Source organism: Pseudopipra pipra, chromosome 3 (genome assembly GCF_036250125.1).
Source record: "Pseudopipra pipra isolate bDixPip1 chromosome 3, bDixPip1.hap1, whole genome shotgun sequence".
Lineage (NCBI taxonomy): Eukaryota > Metazoa > Chordata > Aves > Passeriformes > Pipridae > Pseudopipra > Pseudopipra pipra.
This window is the reverse complement of record NC_087551.1, coordinates 10,046,234-10,062,653: the sequence shown is the minus strand read 5'-3', so window position 1 is coordinate 10,062,653 and position 16,420 is coordinate 10,046,234. Positions and strand designations below refer to the sequence as shown.

At 38.8% G+C, this 16,420-nt stretch overlaps 1 protein-coding gene across 18 annotated transcripts in view; it reads left to right on the top strand.

Moving 5' to 3' along the window:
• The window catches only part of EHBP1 (EH domain binding protein 1), a 212,299-nt gene that overhangs the window by 144,186 nt on the left and 51,693 nt on the right, over positions 1-16,420 (top strand). For 15 of the 18 annotated variants that reach the window (XM_064647676.1, XM_064647675.1, XM_064647688.1 and 12 more), the window contains one exon: positions 14,984-15,131. In XM_064647676.1, coding sequence (XP_064503746.1) covers positions 14,984-15,131 — 148 coding nt within the window. The remainder of the gene's footprint in view (positions 1-14,983; positions 15,132-16,420) is intronic. The other 3 variants (XM_064647682.1, XM_064647679.1, XM_064647690.1) reach the window with 1 other exon arrangement.

Genomic DNA, 16,420 nt, shown 5'->3' with positions numbered 1-16,420 from the left:
CTTTGACCACCAACTAGCCTGTCATAAAGTACTAGCTGTTTTCCTGTGACATGTTCATTCTCTGGCCATTTACCCCTCTTTTCTTAAATCTTCTTTCTTGCTGTAATGTGCTTCTATCTTCTCATGTTTGTGCTCTGTGTCAATGTTATTACTTGTCTTATTTTCTTTTTAACTCAGAAATTAATGAACCTCTGGGAACAAAATATTAAGGCACTGAGTTTGCTCTCATACCTGATAACTCAATCTTTTTTTCCTCTGAATCATGTTATACATTGCATCTCAAACTGTATCCTCTTTCCCTTCTTTAGTTTGTATCTTCTTGTTCCTTCCTCTCCCTCACACTGTCTTTCAGCTGTCTGCTCTGGCCATGTCAGCTCCCTTTCTTCTCCTTTTAAATTTTTCTTTCTTAATACCCTCTGTCTTTACTCTTTCTTCCCTTAGACATCTTCCCTATGTGCCTTCTGCCCCATTGTCTTCCATTCTTGTTCAATCCACTTGATTTAGTCCCATCCTTCTCTGCTTGCTTCCTCTATTTGTATTTTTATTAGCCCCAATTCTTCCCTACTTAAAGCATGGGAGAAGTTTTTTTTCACTGTTATGTCTGTTTATTTGGTGCTTCTCAGAAGCCTTTGATCTGCAAGCTGTATGCATGCAGACTGGATGTGGAGGTATGTAGGCAGGTATTTGAAGTCCAAGAAGAGACTACATTGATCAGAGCCTCCTTGAAATGACGCGCATGGTTTGGGAGGATCATAGCTGTGTCATTAAAATTGATGCAGCCCTTTGGAGACTGGAAGAATTAGCTTAAGAGCTCTGTGAACAGAGTTACTGATCCCCTCCTGGATCCCTTTCTCTATGGTAGATTTATAAACAGCTCAGCCTTTCTTGATGTATGTGTGCATGTGGTGACTCTTTTACGACATGCTTCTGTCATTTGCAATCTGGTATAGCAGCTGTAATCACTTAGCTTTTAACCAGGAGAGCCTTTTTATTAGCTTACTCATTTTTATTTAACTCGCCTTTTCTCATGGTGAATATCACAGGGCTAGAAGGGACATATCTGCTCCCAGCAGATGCTGTAAAATATCAACCTGTAGTGATGGTTGTTAGCAGCGGCAGCTTGGCTGGAATGTGATGTTGGAAAGGTGAGGAGGCTGAAGCTGGTCTGTGCAACCTAACTGGCAAAGTGGCAGGCTAGAGGGGACCGTGGGTGGGAAATATTCAGAAGTCATTGGCCTAAAAGGCCTTTCCAACAGGGAACCCTCATCTGCAGAACCTGGAGTGGAATCCATAATTCCTGAATCTCACCACAACTCTGCTGTCAGCAAATATCTGCAAAGGCCATTGGCAAAATGTTGGTCTTCTTTGCCTTTAGTGACTGGTCCACATAAAGAATGGAAATTTACTGCAGCTGTCATTTACTCTGTAAACTCAAATGGCTATGGTTATGGAGTCAGCATGATTACAGAGAATGGAATTAGGAGTTAAGAAATGCACAGGCAACTTTAATTAACCGCCTTTGTGTATATGCATTATGATGTAGTCTTTAATTATGTGATCACATACTGTTTTCCCCAAAGCAATTGTGTCTCATTTACCTCAGAGGATAGAGGTGATGTAGAAGACTGTTTGTCCAGAGGACCTCTGTATTTCTGATTGCAGAAATTGGAAGGTGTGCAACAAATGAAGCAGGGATTGTGAGGAGCAAAAAGATGAGGTCATGGTTAAGGTGCTTGAAAGAATTAAATGTACTGCTGCTGCCTTTATCTGAGTTCCTTATCAGAGCTGCTAAGTCTTTTGAACCAAACTTCCTCCAAGTGGTCACTATTTGTGTATCCTTCCTTTCTGTATTGCTTTGAGGTGAAAGTTTGATTTGCAGATATATTGAGCATCTAGGTCTGTCAGGGAAATCAATTAGAGCTGTGCTTGAGACATATAAAGGGCTGTATAAAGCTTAGTATATGAAAAAAAACAAACAGGTAATAGGCTTCCCAGAGCAAGCACCCAATGGTAGATCCTTTCAGCTGGATCTCTCCATCTCAGTTCTCATCTGAAGAACAGGGTAATAAGGCTTCTATGGCATGGTGTGAGAAGGGAATGTGATTAAAGCTTTTGAGGCCCCTAAATACCATAGTGGTGGGCAGTGTAGAAAGAAATGAAAAGGAGAAATTAATAATTGTGTCTTCAGAGCAAGATTTGAATACTGAGGCGTAAAGAACGATGCCACATATGGATGGGCCTACATATTGAACAGCGAAAATAAACCCAAGTATTGAACACCACTGGGCAGAGCTCAGATCTGGGCTGAAGACCAGGAGATAGTTAAAGTAAAGGGTGGTGCTACAAAAAGGCTCTGTTTTAAAGGATAGAGAGCAGAATGAAAATTAAGATTGTGCCCACTGGTTTTATTTCTGGCATCTCCTAAATCCTGTGTCAAATTCTTTTAACTTGTTTATGTAACGTAGACAGCTTTAGCAAGGAATGCAGTATCATGTGGAGTTCATGAACAATAGTGCTCATCTGGCAAAGGATGTATTTTTCTCCCTAATGGGGCCACAGATAATTTCTGAAGTTATTTGGGTTTTACATGAGCTAAGGATTCCTCCTTGGTGAATTTAGGTGCAGGACTTGGCCACTTATATGGATTTGGCCAAAAATTTTGCATATTTAGGATATAGCATAGATTCTGGGATGCAAGAGTTCAATAGCATGATACCCAGAGGGAATCACTCTGTCTTTTGCCTTTTGTGAAATAGGAAAATAGTAATTCTTCCTTCACAGAAGCATCCGAGGATAACTAGGCTAAAAATTGTGAGGGACTCCATATGGACAATAAGTATTTAAAACCAGACTAATATAAACTGAAGGGGGAGTGGTTCAGAGTAATCCTAATGCTGCTGTTTTGCTTAAATGCAACTGTTGCTAACCTGCTTTCTGTACAGAGAAAGATTTCGGTTTGGTTATCGCTGCTACCATTATTTTATATTTCTTCAAGTTGAATGACAGCAATAGCTGCCTCAATATATATATATATATTTAAAAAACAAGGGTTGGAAGAGCAGCAGGGACTATATTCAGCTTTTTCAGTAAAATTTGCACATACAAAGTACTTCACTGAAAAGCTGTTTCCTCCAAACACGCGAACACTGTCTGTGTGCAGAGGGCAGAGGAACGGGCTGTGGCATGAGATTGTTTCTCGTTGCTCAGAATATTGCTTTTTATTACTCCCTTGCTCAAAGGACTTGTTGCAACTGTATCTAATTCATATTTAATAAGTTCTTTCTACTTCAGGTGTCAATCGGTTGTGCCCATTGCTTTTCATTTTCATAAATATTTGAGTGCAAAATGATAACATTTTTTTGCATGCACTAGGCCAGTGGAAATGGAAGTTCTCTTTAGAAAGGTTTCAGAAAGTGACAGAATCTGAAAGGATATGAGTCTCTGTGCTCTTACTTTAATTTTGGCTGCATACATTTGTGCAGATGTTGAATATGCCAGCTGCATTAAAATAAAAACAAAGCATTCTTTTAAACGCTCAGAAATAAAGGTTTAATAAATGGTCCCATTTACTGATCATGTCCTGCGATAATCTGCTGCCCCTCTGAACTAATAAGCTCCAAACTGCTTGGTTCAAATAAGTGACCAAAAAGTAAACTCTAGCCAGTATGAACAGAAGTGGTACAGAAAGCAAATTAACAGTAGACAACAAAAATAGAATATTTTAATTTGATTGAAAGATGCCTGAAACTCAAGATAGCAATGCAAGTATTCTTTCCACCAATTATTTTAACAGGTTCTTGAAAAACAGTGCAAAATATCTTCATTAAGTAATTTTTTTTTCTCTGTGAAATCAGAATCCCTATTTCTGTTGTGTTAGGAAAGGCATCGAGCTCATGAGTGGATTTTTTTGTAGTCTCCTCAATTGGAAAATAAATATCTGTGATTGAGGTGATGATGTTAATTCATTTAAGGAAAAACTCCCAAGTTATTTGTATCTTGTTTTTCTTTAAAAAATAGATTAAAAATCTGATCTTTATTAATTAAACGTCTAACATTAATTTATTGAGGTGTAGGACTTTGCAGATGGCAACCTTGGTCTTTTAATATTAATTGGAAAATATCGATTGAGAAAAGACTAGTCTGTCATGATGATAATTGCAACCAGATTTAGATACGATCACTAGATCTTCCTGAGATTACAAAGAAGCAGTTACCATCTAATTGGCAAAAAGATTGAACATTATTTTGGTAATCCCTGAGCTTTGCTAACTTATTCCCTGTTGTTCATTTATATGTCTTGTCTGTATGTCACTATAAAGTGGTTAAATATGGTGTAAGCTGATAAGACTATGCTGTAGAGTATTTACATTTCATGAGCATTCCAAGTTTTATAGCTGTTTTAACAATATACTTTTCTTTAAATGAAGGTTAGACCTGCTGACTGAACACTTCAAAACCACAACTACCCTGATATTTACTTCTTTAGAACGACAAGCTAAGGTTGAGATAGCCTGATCTCATTTCCTTGATGGCAAGAACAAGAAAGTTATTTTATTTAACATTACTCAATACATGAAAAATTAAAATAATCTCTAACTTTCCAAGAAGGTTCTACGTCTTTTGACTTCATATTTGATCTATTTAAGCACTTTCTTACTATGAAGTTGTGATATTTCTCTGTACAAAAATATTGCTGCAGACAAGTCCCTGACGAAGCTGGGAAAATAAATCAATTAGTGCAAGTAAACTAATTTTGAAGAAGAATTAGTATGCACTGTCAGTTTTATACCAGGAGGGATTTCCTGAGTAAAGCGTAACCTTTGATAATGCAAGACAAATGTTAGCAGTTTGAGTTTTAGATACAAATGCTTGAGTTTCTCAGCTGAATTTTATTGCTGTTATTTCCATAAATTGTATCTATTTACACCACTTAAGCATCTGGCCTAAATATATAAATGTGCAGTTACTTATTATGTGGCTGTAAATTCAAGGTGCTGCACAGTGTGCAGCCATACAATTAACTTGCACGCTGACAGAAAATAGACTGTCAACTTATTAACAGAATTTTACGATCATCTGAACAAAATTAGTTCAAAAATTTTATCACCTTCTATCCATTTATAGATATTAGCCAAAAAAAAAAATAATAAATCTCCGTTTCGGAGCTATCCCTTTGTGCACAAAGCGAGACCCGGGTCTCTCAGCCTCTGGAATGCTCTTTTTTCTATCGCTGCTAATAGCTGTGGACGTTTTCCGTGTGGATGTTCAGTACACGCTGTTGTGAATCCCAGGATGATATCGCCATTACTTAGAGCTGTATTTTGCATTGCCTATTCTGTTCTTGCTCAGCATGCACAAGGGTAGAGTTAAAATCTTTATTCATTTCATTTAAAAATGTTTCTTTTGTTCTCCTTATCGTGTTCTGGCTTTCCCAAGGATATATGCCTTGAACGAAAAGTCACATGTGCATTACTAATTGTGTGCCATTGTATTTACAGTTCCTAGTGGTGGCACTGTGAAGCTACTAATTCTTTTGCTTCACTTGATGTAAAATAATCTGAGTGTCTTTGATAGCAGTGAAACAGTATTAATTGTTTTGTACATTTCTTGGTCACTCTTCTTAGGTGGTCTTCATAATCTATTAGAACTTTCAGCCAGATTTTTGTAATGTCATGCCTCCAGCAGTGATTAAATTGGTAATTAATGAACAGTCCTTGGCAACATAAACCACATCCCGTTAATTTTCCCTTTTGAGTTTTTCGAAGTTGTCGTCTCTGTCAGAAAGCATTGCGCCACCTTGCTACGGCCCCTTGGCATGGAACCACAGCGACGGGATTTTTTGCAGCCATTAGTAGATCAGAGCAGTAATTTCACAGTATTTTGGTCAGGGTAATTATAGTACCAAGTACCGAGTAGAGTTGGGAATTCACACAAGAAGTCCAGAAATACCAGGTGAGCTTCCTTGTGTTCACTGGGACGTTATGATTAGTTTAATTGGGCTTTGTTTGATTTCAGCCGCGGAGACTCTTTGTGCCACGGCACTGCAGCCACTTTCCACTTTAGTGTTTCTGACCTGCATTGACAGGAACTGGTGCAAAAATGAACTCTTTGAAGTGGGACTCTTTAGAGAGGACAACAAAAAAAGGGGAAGAGTGATGTGTAAGTAGTGTACTGTAGCAAAGCTCGACACCAGCCCGAATACTCTGCGTTTTACGGGTGATGTGGTTCAAGTTCTTTCATATTTTCAGCCAGAACAGATAATATTTCTGCTACGTTTGTGCAAATGTCGAGTAAATTACTGGATGTAAAAACACAGCCTTTTTTTTTAATCGCTGGCTTTTACATAGCACCTGCTGTTCTACCTTCCTTTGAAGATACAGTTGTTTCTCCCACCAGAAATTCTGTGAATCGTCTATTTAGTCCTGCAAACAAATCTGAGCGAATGCATTAATGAGACTGCAGCTGCACTTAGCAGTTCACATGTCACAAAATAGTAGGTAAAGGCATTCATACTTGAGTGACTGACTATAGGTGTAGTGGCCTTCAGCAGTACATTGTGCACATTAAAGTTTAAATAGTCACTTGCCTGTTGGCTTCTGAATGAAAGGACTGTCACTGGTCACTTCTCCTAAAGCCTTAATGAAACCAAATAGTTTGCTACGAGTTTGGGCCTAACCATTGGGGTGTTTCATGCAGTCTTGTCAGTTGATGTTCATGAATTGACTTGAACGAAGATCAAAGTGTTTCTCAAAATGGAGAAGCGGGGAGAGAGACAGCTCCTTCAATTGCACCACAAGAGCTAATCAAGCCATCAGTTCTTTATGCACTCTGTGTGCCTTTAGAATTTAATACCCAATGGTTTGTCAGGACAAATTGAAATTCGGGGGTTGGCGGGGGGGGGGGGGGAGAGTGTCCCTCCTCAGCCCACTGAAAATAAAATTTGTGCTTCACTCTTCTGGAGGATCATTTTGATAAATTTTATCATTTAGTGTAAAACTGCAGTGTTGATTAAATGTTTGGGGTTGAAAAAAGAAGTTACGGTGAAGGATTCAACGGGCATTACGTGCCTTAGCTCTGAGTAAAGATTCAGGTTTAAACTGAAAGAGAAACTAAACTCAGTGTGATTTTTTTGTTTCTTGGATTGCTAATGAACTTTTTTTGCTGAAACATTTTAAATTAGTTTCAGAAGATAGATTTTTGAGTGTCAGTTAAAACAAAGTCATGTGAAAATGACTCTCTCTCTCCCTCCCTCCCCTTCTCTCTTTTTAATTGATATGATTTAGGCAGAGGAAAATGGTAAGGGGGATTTTTCTATTGCAGAAGCAATTTTTAAGGGATTTAGTCTTATTTAGCCTGAAGGTCTTCACACTAATGAGAGCACTTAAGTTACGTCCAGGCGTTGATTAGACAGCTCATCTATCAACTGGAGCATGAGAATTTGTATTTTAGGTACCTTTTATACATTATAAATTTTTTTTTTATTACTTTAGACTTTATTTTCCACAAATTTTTAATTGCCTTCTTTCACATCCAAGGTGTCTGTAATGCAACTGACAGAGCACAAACGCTAACAGGGAAATCCTCTACATTTGGTGTAGAGTACATTTTGATACATTTCAATAATATGGACATGTCGATAATATTGAAACTGTATCTGTAGAAATTGACATTCTGGATGCAAATTGCTGCTCAGATACATTTCTTAAACCACCACAAGCCCCCTTAAAGTCTAAATACATTTATTGAGGAAACACAGAATTATATATATTTTAAAATGCCCAACTACCCCCCCAACCCTTCCAAAACTGTGAATGGTCTCTCTACCTGTACTTTTTTTGCCGTGTTTAAAACACAATAACATCTTAATTATTTTCTGAACCATTCTGAAAAGTACAGCTTTTGTAACTTTTTGACATTTCATGTTTAAAAAAAAAAAATTAAAACGTTGCCACCAGCTTGCACTATGAGCAGCCTGTAATAACAGTTAAAAAAGCTTTCTGAACTATTTGACAAGATTTCTTAGTGCTGAGGCCATATGCTGTAGCCTTTAAGCTATTTCTTCCTATCAGTTTCATTATCACCTGCCTCTGAGTCTCCAATATCATCAGTAAGCACATGCAGAATCATAATTATGCCATGTACAAGTTCTTTGATAACATGTACAGTTTTCTTCTTAATTCTTTATCAAATGCATTGATCGTGGCATGTGTGCATTGATCCAGGTCCACCATCTGGCTGTGTGTGATAAGCACAGTGGCATCTTTGCATTTCCACTGTCATTCATTGCGCTACAATTTGGCTGCAGGGGAGTAGTGGCTGGGATTAGCCCTGTTCTGCTACTTACTTGCATTTTAAGTTGACACCTCTACAGCGGCTCAGACCACATTACAAACTGAAACACATACGCACGACTTAGTGATGTGACACTCCTCAATAAGCTTACTCCACTAGCTACTCAACAATCTGTAATTGGATTTGTAGGAATAACAGCAAAAGATTTCCTAAGAATTGCTGGGGACAGAAGGTGAAGTTTTCTCATTATTGGCAAAAGGCTAGGTATAGATCTTAGGCGATTGGTATTTTCCATTAAAAAAACCTGCCAGCAGTTTGCAGGACATTTTCAAAAAAAAAAAAAACAACCAGCAAAATAGGGTCCAGGGAGACGTAGGGTTAGCACTTGTTCTTTTCATTCTCATCACACAGAAGCAGACAGGGATCTTGTTACCCTCCCCCAAAAATTAAGAGAAAGGGGGGAGGAAAACCAACTTTCGGAGGCCCCCTGCAACCCGCTGGCTTTGTTCGGCTGGGAGTGACCCGGGAGCATTCCTCAGGAGGGCAGTCCCCCCTCCCTCGGCGCGGGGCTGCCCGCCTGAGGAGGAAGCTTCCCAGGATGGCAGTCTGCGAGATGCTGCTCTTCAGCTTACGCATCCCATACACTTGCCAAAAGTCTTTGTTTCATAACACCACTTTTTTTTTCTTTCCTTTTTTTTTTTTTTTTTAAATTATAAAGTCAAGTTTACACAAGAGAAAATCCCTTAAGTGGAGCTCGACGAATGTTGACTCCGACAATGAGTAAGCAGCTTTCTTAACTTCTGTCTGTAACTCAGCAGTGGAAAGGCACAGAAAACACCATCTTTAGTCTATTAATCTCGGATCGGACGTTCTGCCCTGTCTGGGTGATGGCACTATTTCAGAATATTTCTCAGCCTGCACGATTGAGACCCTCTTTGTGGGTAATGCCGATAGCATTGACAGTCATGATGACAGGCAGAACAAGCTTCTAGATCTCCCAGCACCTTAGGTGATTGTTGGCCTTAATTATACTTCCCAGATGGGGGAGACCACAAACTTGCCTAAGCAGGGAAAATTCCAGGGAAGAAGTTAGCGGAGGACTTTGTCTCTGCTTTTGGTTTAGGTCGACTTTCTTGATGGTCTTTCCTGGGAGCCCTGTGGGTTGGCAGGGCTGCCCTCACAGTGTTGGCTGGGAGAGCACCTCGCTCTTCGTGTCAGTGCAGGTGAGCAGGAAGAGAAGGAAAACAGAAAGTGTTCTTGGAACTGGATATTTCAGCCCGTCCTTTAAAACCTGCCGCAGAGCCAAGTGTGGTGTGAAGCAGATCTGCTCGCCTCTGTCGCCGCAGAGATGTGCAGCTCCCAAATGGTTAAACGGGTTAAATCTTATTTATCAGAACAGAACTTTGGGGCTGTTTTGCAGAATGCTCCAGCAGAAATACCTGTGGTTCACTTTGACGTTACAATTTTTTTTGTTGGTTTCTTTACTTATAAATACTTGAACTGTTAGACCTTTTACTTTTTTCTCTGAGAAAGATGTATTTGTACCAGATTAGAAAAGCTAAACTGTTTCTTTACATTGAATAATCAGCCTGTCATGACAAATCTATCTACTTCTGCATGAGTAGGTGCCAGTTTGACTAGCTTCTTTTAGGCTCACACTGGGTTTTAAGCTGGATCCGTGTGCATGACTGGCAGTGCATTTGTTGGACCAGATCTAAGGAGCCAGAGAGCGTTCAGCTCCTTTTTGCCTACAAAAGAGCAGCCAGACAACCAGCAAGAGGCCTTGGATGTAGCACAAGGTGATACTTACATAGTCAGCCATTCTTTTTTTCAAATATTTTTTTTCCGTTCAGTAAACTAAGAGTTTTTCAGTTTCACAACGACACAAGGAATTAAATTATCAGTGGATTGTTTTTCTACAGCCAGCATTCTTTACACCAGAAATACTGTACCAAGTGAATTGTAGGTTTTCCAGAACAACATAGTTTATATTAAAAATAAAAAAAATTTTAAAAATACTTTGCTGGCTATTTCTTTTAAAAACCTCCCTGGTTTAAAGGCATGTTTTCCATTTTACAGCCACACAACCCATTTTACTGTGAATTTTGGGAACCTTTTTTTCTTAGAAAGGACAGCTTTGCTAAGACATTGCTTGTGATTCTTCCAGTTTTAGACTACTTTGGGCTACTTCTGTTTTCAGTCGGTTTCATCAGTCTGTCAGTGCCATAGCTCATAAGCCAATGGCTACTTAAGACAAACAGTTTGATACTTTTTGTGATGTGCATTCATGAGAAAATATTTTCAAGCTATATGCAGTTTATTGGTAGTAGGATAGCTGGTGTAGACACAGGGCATAAGGCAGAAAATACCCAAGATGTTTATGTCTGTCTTTGCTTACCACTTCCTAGGATCTTACTGGCCACAGAAATCCAAAGCCACTTTTGTTTCTGCCGAGTGTTCCCTGCTTAGCAATCCATATTTTGCTCACTACCTGTGTATTTTGAGCTGTTCTGAAAACGGTGGTAGAGACCAAACATAAATGTGGTCCCCAGGGTGATCAAAGATTTAATCTGACCAGATGGGACAAACTTGAGAAAGATTTTGACTTTCCACTCTGTTTTGCAACAAGAAAGGCTGATTTTTTTTTCTCCCGTCCTTTCTTTGTTAGCAAAGGCAGAGATCAGGCCATCCCCAGAGGAATGAGCAGGTGTGACCATTTACAAGCATGTCTGGTTATATTATAAACCAACATAAGAAAAGTTTGAAATGGTTTGAAAAGATCTGCTAAACAGTTTTAATGTTTCATCCCAAATCCTATTTACTCAAACAAGAGCCGATGAAGGTCACAGTACAACCCAGCCTGCTCAAACCTTTAGAGCTCGTGTAATTTTATTTTTTTTTATTTTTTTTTTCATTCTGTCTTCTCTACTAACTGAATAGGTACATTTTGGTAATCCTGAATAGGTACATTTCGGTAATCCTTGCCTCTGGACAAGCACAGAAGTCTTTTTCTTTCTGAATGGCTAATAACAGAGCCGTTCTTCCTGTCTAATGATGAAAGAGGTGGCAGTCAAGTTCTTTCTCTTAGATGTTCTGTACACTCGGGGCTGACCACGAACCATTTTGAAAGCTACAGCTACAGGGATCACTCCCCCTCATAGGTACAATTCTGGTTTGATTTTGTTGCTGTGGTTTGTAACTATTTTACCACTTTTTTTATTTTTTTTTCCTCCCAGTCTATTGAAACGGTAAAGAATTTTCTTTCTAGACATCAAGTAAATGCAGTTCACCAGATTGTATTTTTTTTATAGAAAGAGGATTACACATTATCAGAATTCTGGTGTAAAGTCAGTTTGGATCGTCCCAAAATTCGACCAAGGAGGACTAAAAATCCCTGGCAAAGGTTTTTGTTTGTCGGGGGTTTTTTGTTTGAAAATGCAAGAAAATTGCAGGATTTTTGTCATTTAAGGAGGTGGTTTTTAAGTGGATGTTTAGGTTATTTTTTTCCTCTGCAAGAGTCCACCACTCTCAATATTTTACTGAGTTGGTCAGCTCTCAGCTGGCCGGGTAATGATCTCAGAAACTGCCCTGCCAGTGTTTCACATTCGAATTCACCTTCCCAAATCCACGGCATCATTTTTGGCCAAAGTAATGTCAGTCATTGCCGTCTGCGGCGAGTACAAACAGGACCCCCTAATGGCAGCCATTTTTATTTGTTTCTTAAGATCCAAAGGCTGCTGAAAGAACAATTGGATAAAGTTGAGGATTGGAGAAGCTTGATTTTCTTGTTCCAGTGAAATGAAACTCCTGTCCTTTTTTTTCTTCCCTTTCCCTTAAAAGCCGGAGTCAGCTAGGGGGTTGTAGCTGTGTCAAAGCCGTTGGGATGCCACTGCTGATCACTTTAATTACTAGGACTAAGGAGGATAAAATTAAAAGTAGCACCATTGAAGCAGTGGAAGAAAGCTTGCCGAGATGTCAGTGAACTGTGAAATATAAAAATTGCATACCAATACATTTTTATAGGAGGGAAACAAGGAATTACATTACTTATTCTTGAAGAGTTTGTCCTTAAGTAGTGAAGTTTTCCTTGCTGTGCGTCTGCATGGCAGATCTTTAAACCATTACGAAGTAGTTGGGGGAAAATAACAGAACAAACTTTAATGTCTCTTTGGCATGTCAGGTCAATGTCAGAGAGTGAAAGATTTTACTGAGTTTTCTCTTCAACTGTACAGGAAAAAAAACCACTGTATGTGTGTTTGCTTGGTCCTTTCTTGGTGCAGTGCTTCTCTTCGTGTTGCCTGGGGTTTTTTTAATATCTTTATTCATGCCTCCGTACCTCTCCTGAGCGCTTTCCTTTCCAAATTCTTGGAGATTGATATACTGTTTAATAATTTTTCTGTACCTCAAAACTTAATCTATCTACTTTTTCTGCTCTCAGTTTCATTGCTCCTTCCACAGTGTTTCTCCTTCCAAGCTCAGCAAATGAGGGTTCAAATACCTGAATTGAATTTAAGCAAGAACTAGGCCAGTTTTTCTCTTATCCGCTGGTGATGATTGGCTTAATCAGCACAAACACAAGCCACCATAATCTGTGTTTGCTTGGAGATCCCCGGGATGTTAATGACTATGCTAATAACTCAGGATACAAGTTCTCTTTCAGGAGGAGGGGGGGGAAAGGAGAGGGGAGAAATCAGCCTGCTCAGCTTAGGGCATTTTTGTCACAAATACATAACTGGCCTTATTTTAAACTACACGTGCTGAAGTAGATTAAATTGTTTGACATTAAACCATACAGGAGTCTTAATTTTGCACATTCCTTCTTAAAAGTCATTTAAATCAAACCCACAAGTTCCTATATCCCAGGAGTTAGGAATGTTAGAGATTTGAGCACTTTTCTTTATGTAAAATTCAATGTAATTAATGTTACCGAATACTGTGGGTCAAAATAAAACCATTTGCTGTGTCAGTTGGTTGACTAGAAATTAAATTAAATTGATCTATTATAGTGCATAGGAGGAGGAGGGGGAAGCTTTCTAGGTGTCTCTCTAATGTGTACTTTACCAAATAAATTTTTGATAGAACTGTTGCTCTGTGCCTTCTGGGAAGTTAAAAGGGTGAGAAAGCAAACAAAGCCCATGTGCCATCCTGCTGCCTCGCAGGGCCCAGGCAGAATTGTCTTTCCAGGGGAGGACATTAGGAGAAAAGTAAATCCAGGCAATCTGATAGGGAATCAGGACTCTGTCACTCAGAGGCGAGATATTGTGCTGTGTCCATATACTTTGTTTACTGTAGGGTTTTATGAGTTGTAACCTGCCCATGCAAGCTGTTAATGAGGCTAAATCTTGCTGCTTGAGGATTGAATTACAGCACACCTCTGGGCTAATGGTTATAAACAGAAAGTCCCATTAGGGCTGCATTCTGATTCAGTCATTTGCATTTTTTCTATTGTGCTGAGGACAATGCTGAGTAAATAGCTACAAACAAACAATTTACATGGAAATGGATAAAATGTACCTAATTAGTATTTTGCGCTTGTTTTATTAATGATTGCTTAAACTAAATAGCACTCAGCAGCAGCTCTCACCAGCGTCTGCAGGTGTGGGATGCTCAGATTTCTGTGTTGGTGGGAAGGCTGCCAGGATGGCTCTCCAAAATTGGGCAGTTTGTTATATTTCACTTAGTTCAGGTTAACAGCCTGTACCTGGGATTTGTCCAGATCATTATGTCAATATTACAAAATTATTGGCAGGTTGGGCTTAAAAGCCTGGTGCTGACTTTGTTGTGCTTATGACCATTTCTGATATAGAGGGGTGAGGAAATACAGTCCTAACTTTGAAAAAATCCCATGTTCAAGGTGAAAACTGAAATGGTTTCCCTTATGGTTTCATGGAGTCTTATAGATATGTTTAAACCCATTTTTTTATTAAGACTTTTTTAGTATGGTGGGTTAGTCATTTACAAAATTTGATGCTGCAGAACTTTCCTTTTTTATGCATTTGATATATTATTGTGCTTTTAAGTTACGAGCTTTAGTAGGACATGGCATGGTTCCAGTATGATCTCTTTAATTGCTGACCAAAGCCCCACTAGTAGGATGTTTTAAATGATTCAAAGTCTTTTCTGCTCTGAGAGCACCTATTGTTCTTTCAGTAATTTTCGTTAATTTATTTTTTTTAAAAGTATCCATTGAAGTCAAAGAACATGTCTCAGATTTGATGCCACATCACACTTTGAAGTCAGCTTGGTGCTTGGATAACCAAGAGCAACATCTGGCTTCTCATTTCAGTTCTATGAGAGAATACTACTCAAATGAGTAATTCAATTTAGTAAAACCATTTTATAGCCACGGTAAAACTTCACTCAAATCACTCATTAAGTGTGATTACTTTGAGAGTGAAGTGTCTGCAAATTTTCATCAAGGTATTTTTATAGAACATAATTTATAAAAGCTTTACATTGCAAATCATTAGGTTTCTAATGCAGCAATAATTTGGGGAATGCTTTAAAAAAATAATCTGATGCATGGATGTCTTTAAAAATTGTGGTGTGACACCCAACTGATATCGAGCGTCCTATTTATAATGTGGGCCAAGCACCATGCTGTAAACCAGTTCCTATCATGATGATCAGATTGAGAATGAAATTGCATTTCTGTCAATTACTGAGTTGGCAACTGTTCAATATATCTTAGCAGCAAGATGAAGAGCGGCGTCGGCAGCTGAGAGAGAGAGCTCGTCAGCTAATAGCAGAAGCTCGATCTGGAGTGAAGATGTCAGAACTTCCCAGCTACAGTGAAATGGCTGCAGAAAAGTTGAAAGAAAGGTCAAAGGCATCTGGAGGTGAGCTGAGGAACCTTGTATCTTATTCCTATGGCAACCTAGAAACCAGAGACCTTTTTGGGTATCACTTTTATTCACACTTCAAAACGTTGTTGTTCAGCAGGTGAACATATCAAAAGACCTGGCTGTAGATGTGTTTCCTAGATCAGTGTTGTGTCGCTTAATTTCCAACAATTACAAGAAAAGCATATATGTGGTTGAAAGAAAAAGAGGTTCTGTGAGCAAGTAGCTCATATTGGCCCATTATTTACAGATTTGTCATTGCCCACAGTTTTTTTTAGAATTTTGTGGTTGTTGGTTCTCTTCAATATATATTGTTATATAGGAGCATGGACGTAATTTTGGGGGGAAATAACAATAGAAATACTTAAGAAAAGTTATTTTGTATTAAATGTCTTCAAAAAACTGCTTGGGAAGAGAATTTTAAAGGTGGCCTGTAAGAGGCCACCATTGATTTTAAATGGCAGTCTTTTGACATACCACTTGCATTTACAGGTTTTGAGTTGTAATATTGCTATAATGTTATTAAACTGACTTTGAAATGTCATTAAAATTCATATACCTGCCAGTGCTATGAGCTGGAGTAATATAGTGTCACTCAAACTCAAATGGGTGCTGAGCACACATTACAGTGCAGGCTTCTTGTTCTTTTAATGTCTTCTACATATTCTGAGGGGAAATAGTGTTTCTCATACTAACACGTAATCGTAAGCTGCAGTGTAAAGAAAATCCAGCTTTATGCTCACAATGCATGTAGATTCAACAAAAATATTTATTTCTTCTCTACTTTATGTATTTTATATGCATAAATATTTAAATACAGTCTTATTGCACCCTAAACCCTACACTTCTGTGCCATTTAAGACTGAGAAGAAAGCAGTGAGTTGTACATCTCCCCTTGGTTTTGATCTTCAGTTTTACCCAGTAAAGCAAGTTCTCTTTTGTGATAAATAGGGAAATTACATCCTTTGTGGGGAGGCAGTAAGACAGGCTGAGCGAAACAACACAGTCCTTGGACATTACATAGACTATGGTGTTCCTCATCCCTCTTCATGGTTTATGATTCCCTATCCCACATTATTTAATTACTTCCTCCTCACTGTTTCATCATGCCTTACATAGCTGTTCCTGCCATATCTTCCCTCAAAGTAAGGTACTCTGAGTGCTCAGCTGCACAGGAGTGACCCTGTTTTGTCACAGTGACTCACTTGCAGTGTTGCTAAATATCTCAGTGTGCTGCTTTCTGGGACGTGGCCTTCCTGTTCGTATTTTCCTCTGTATTTTGCCAT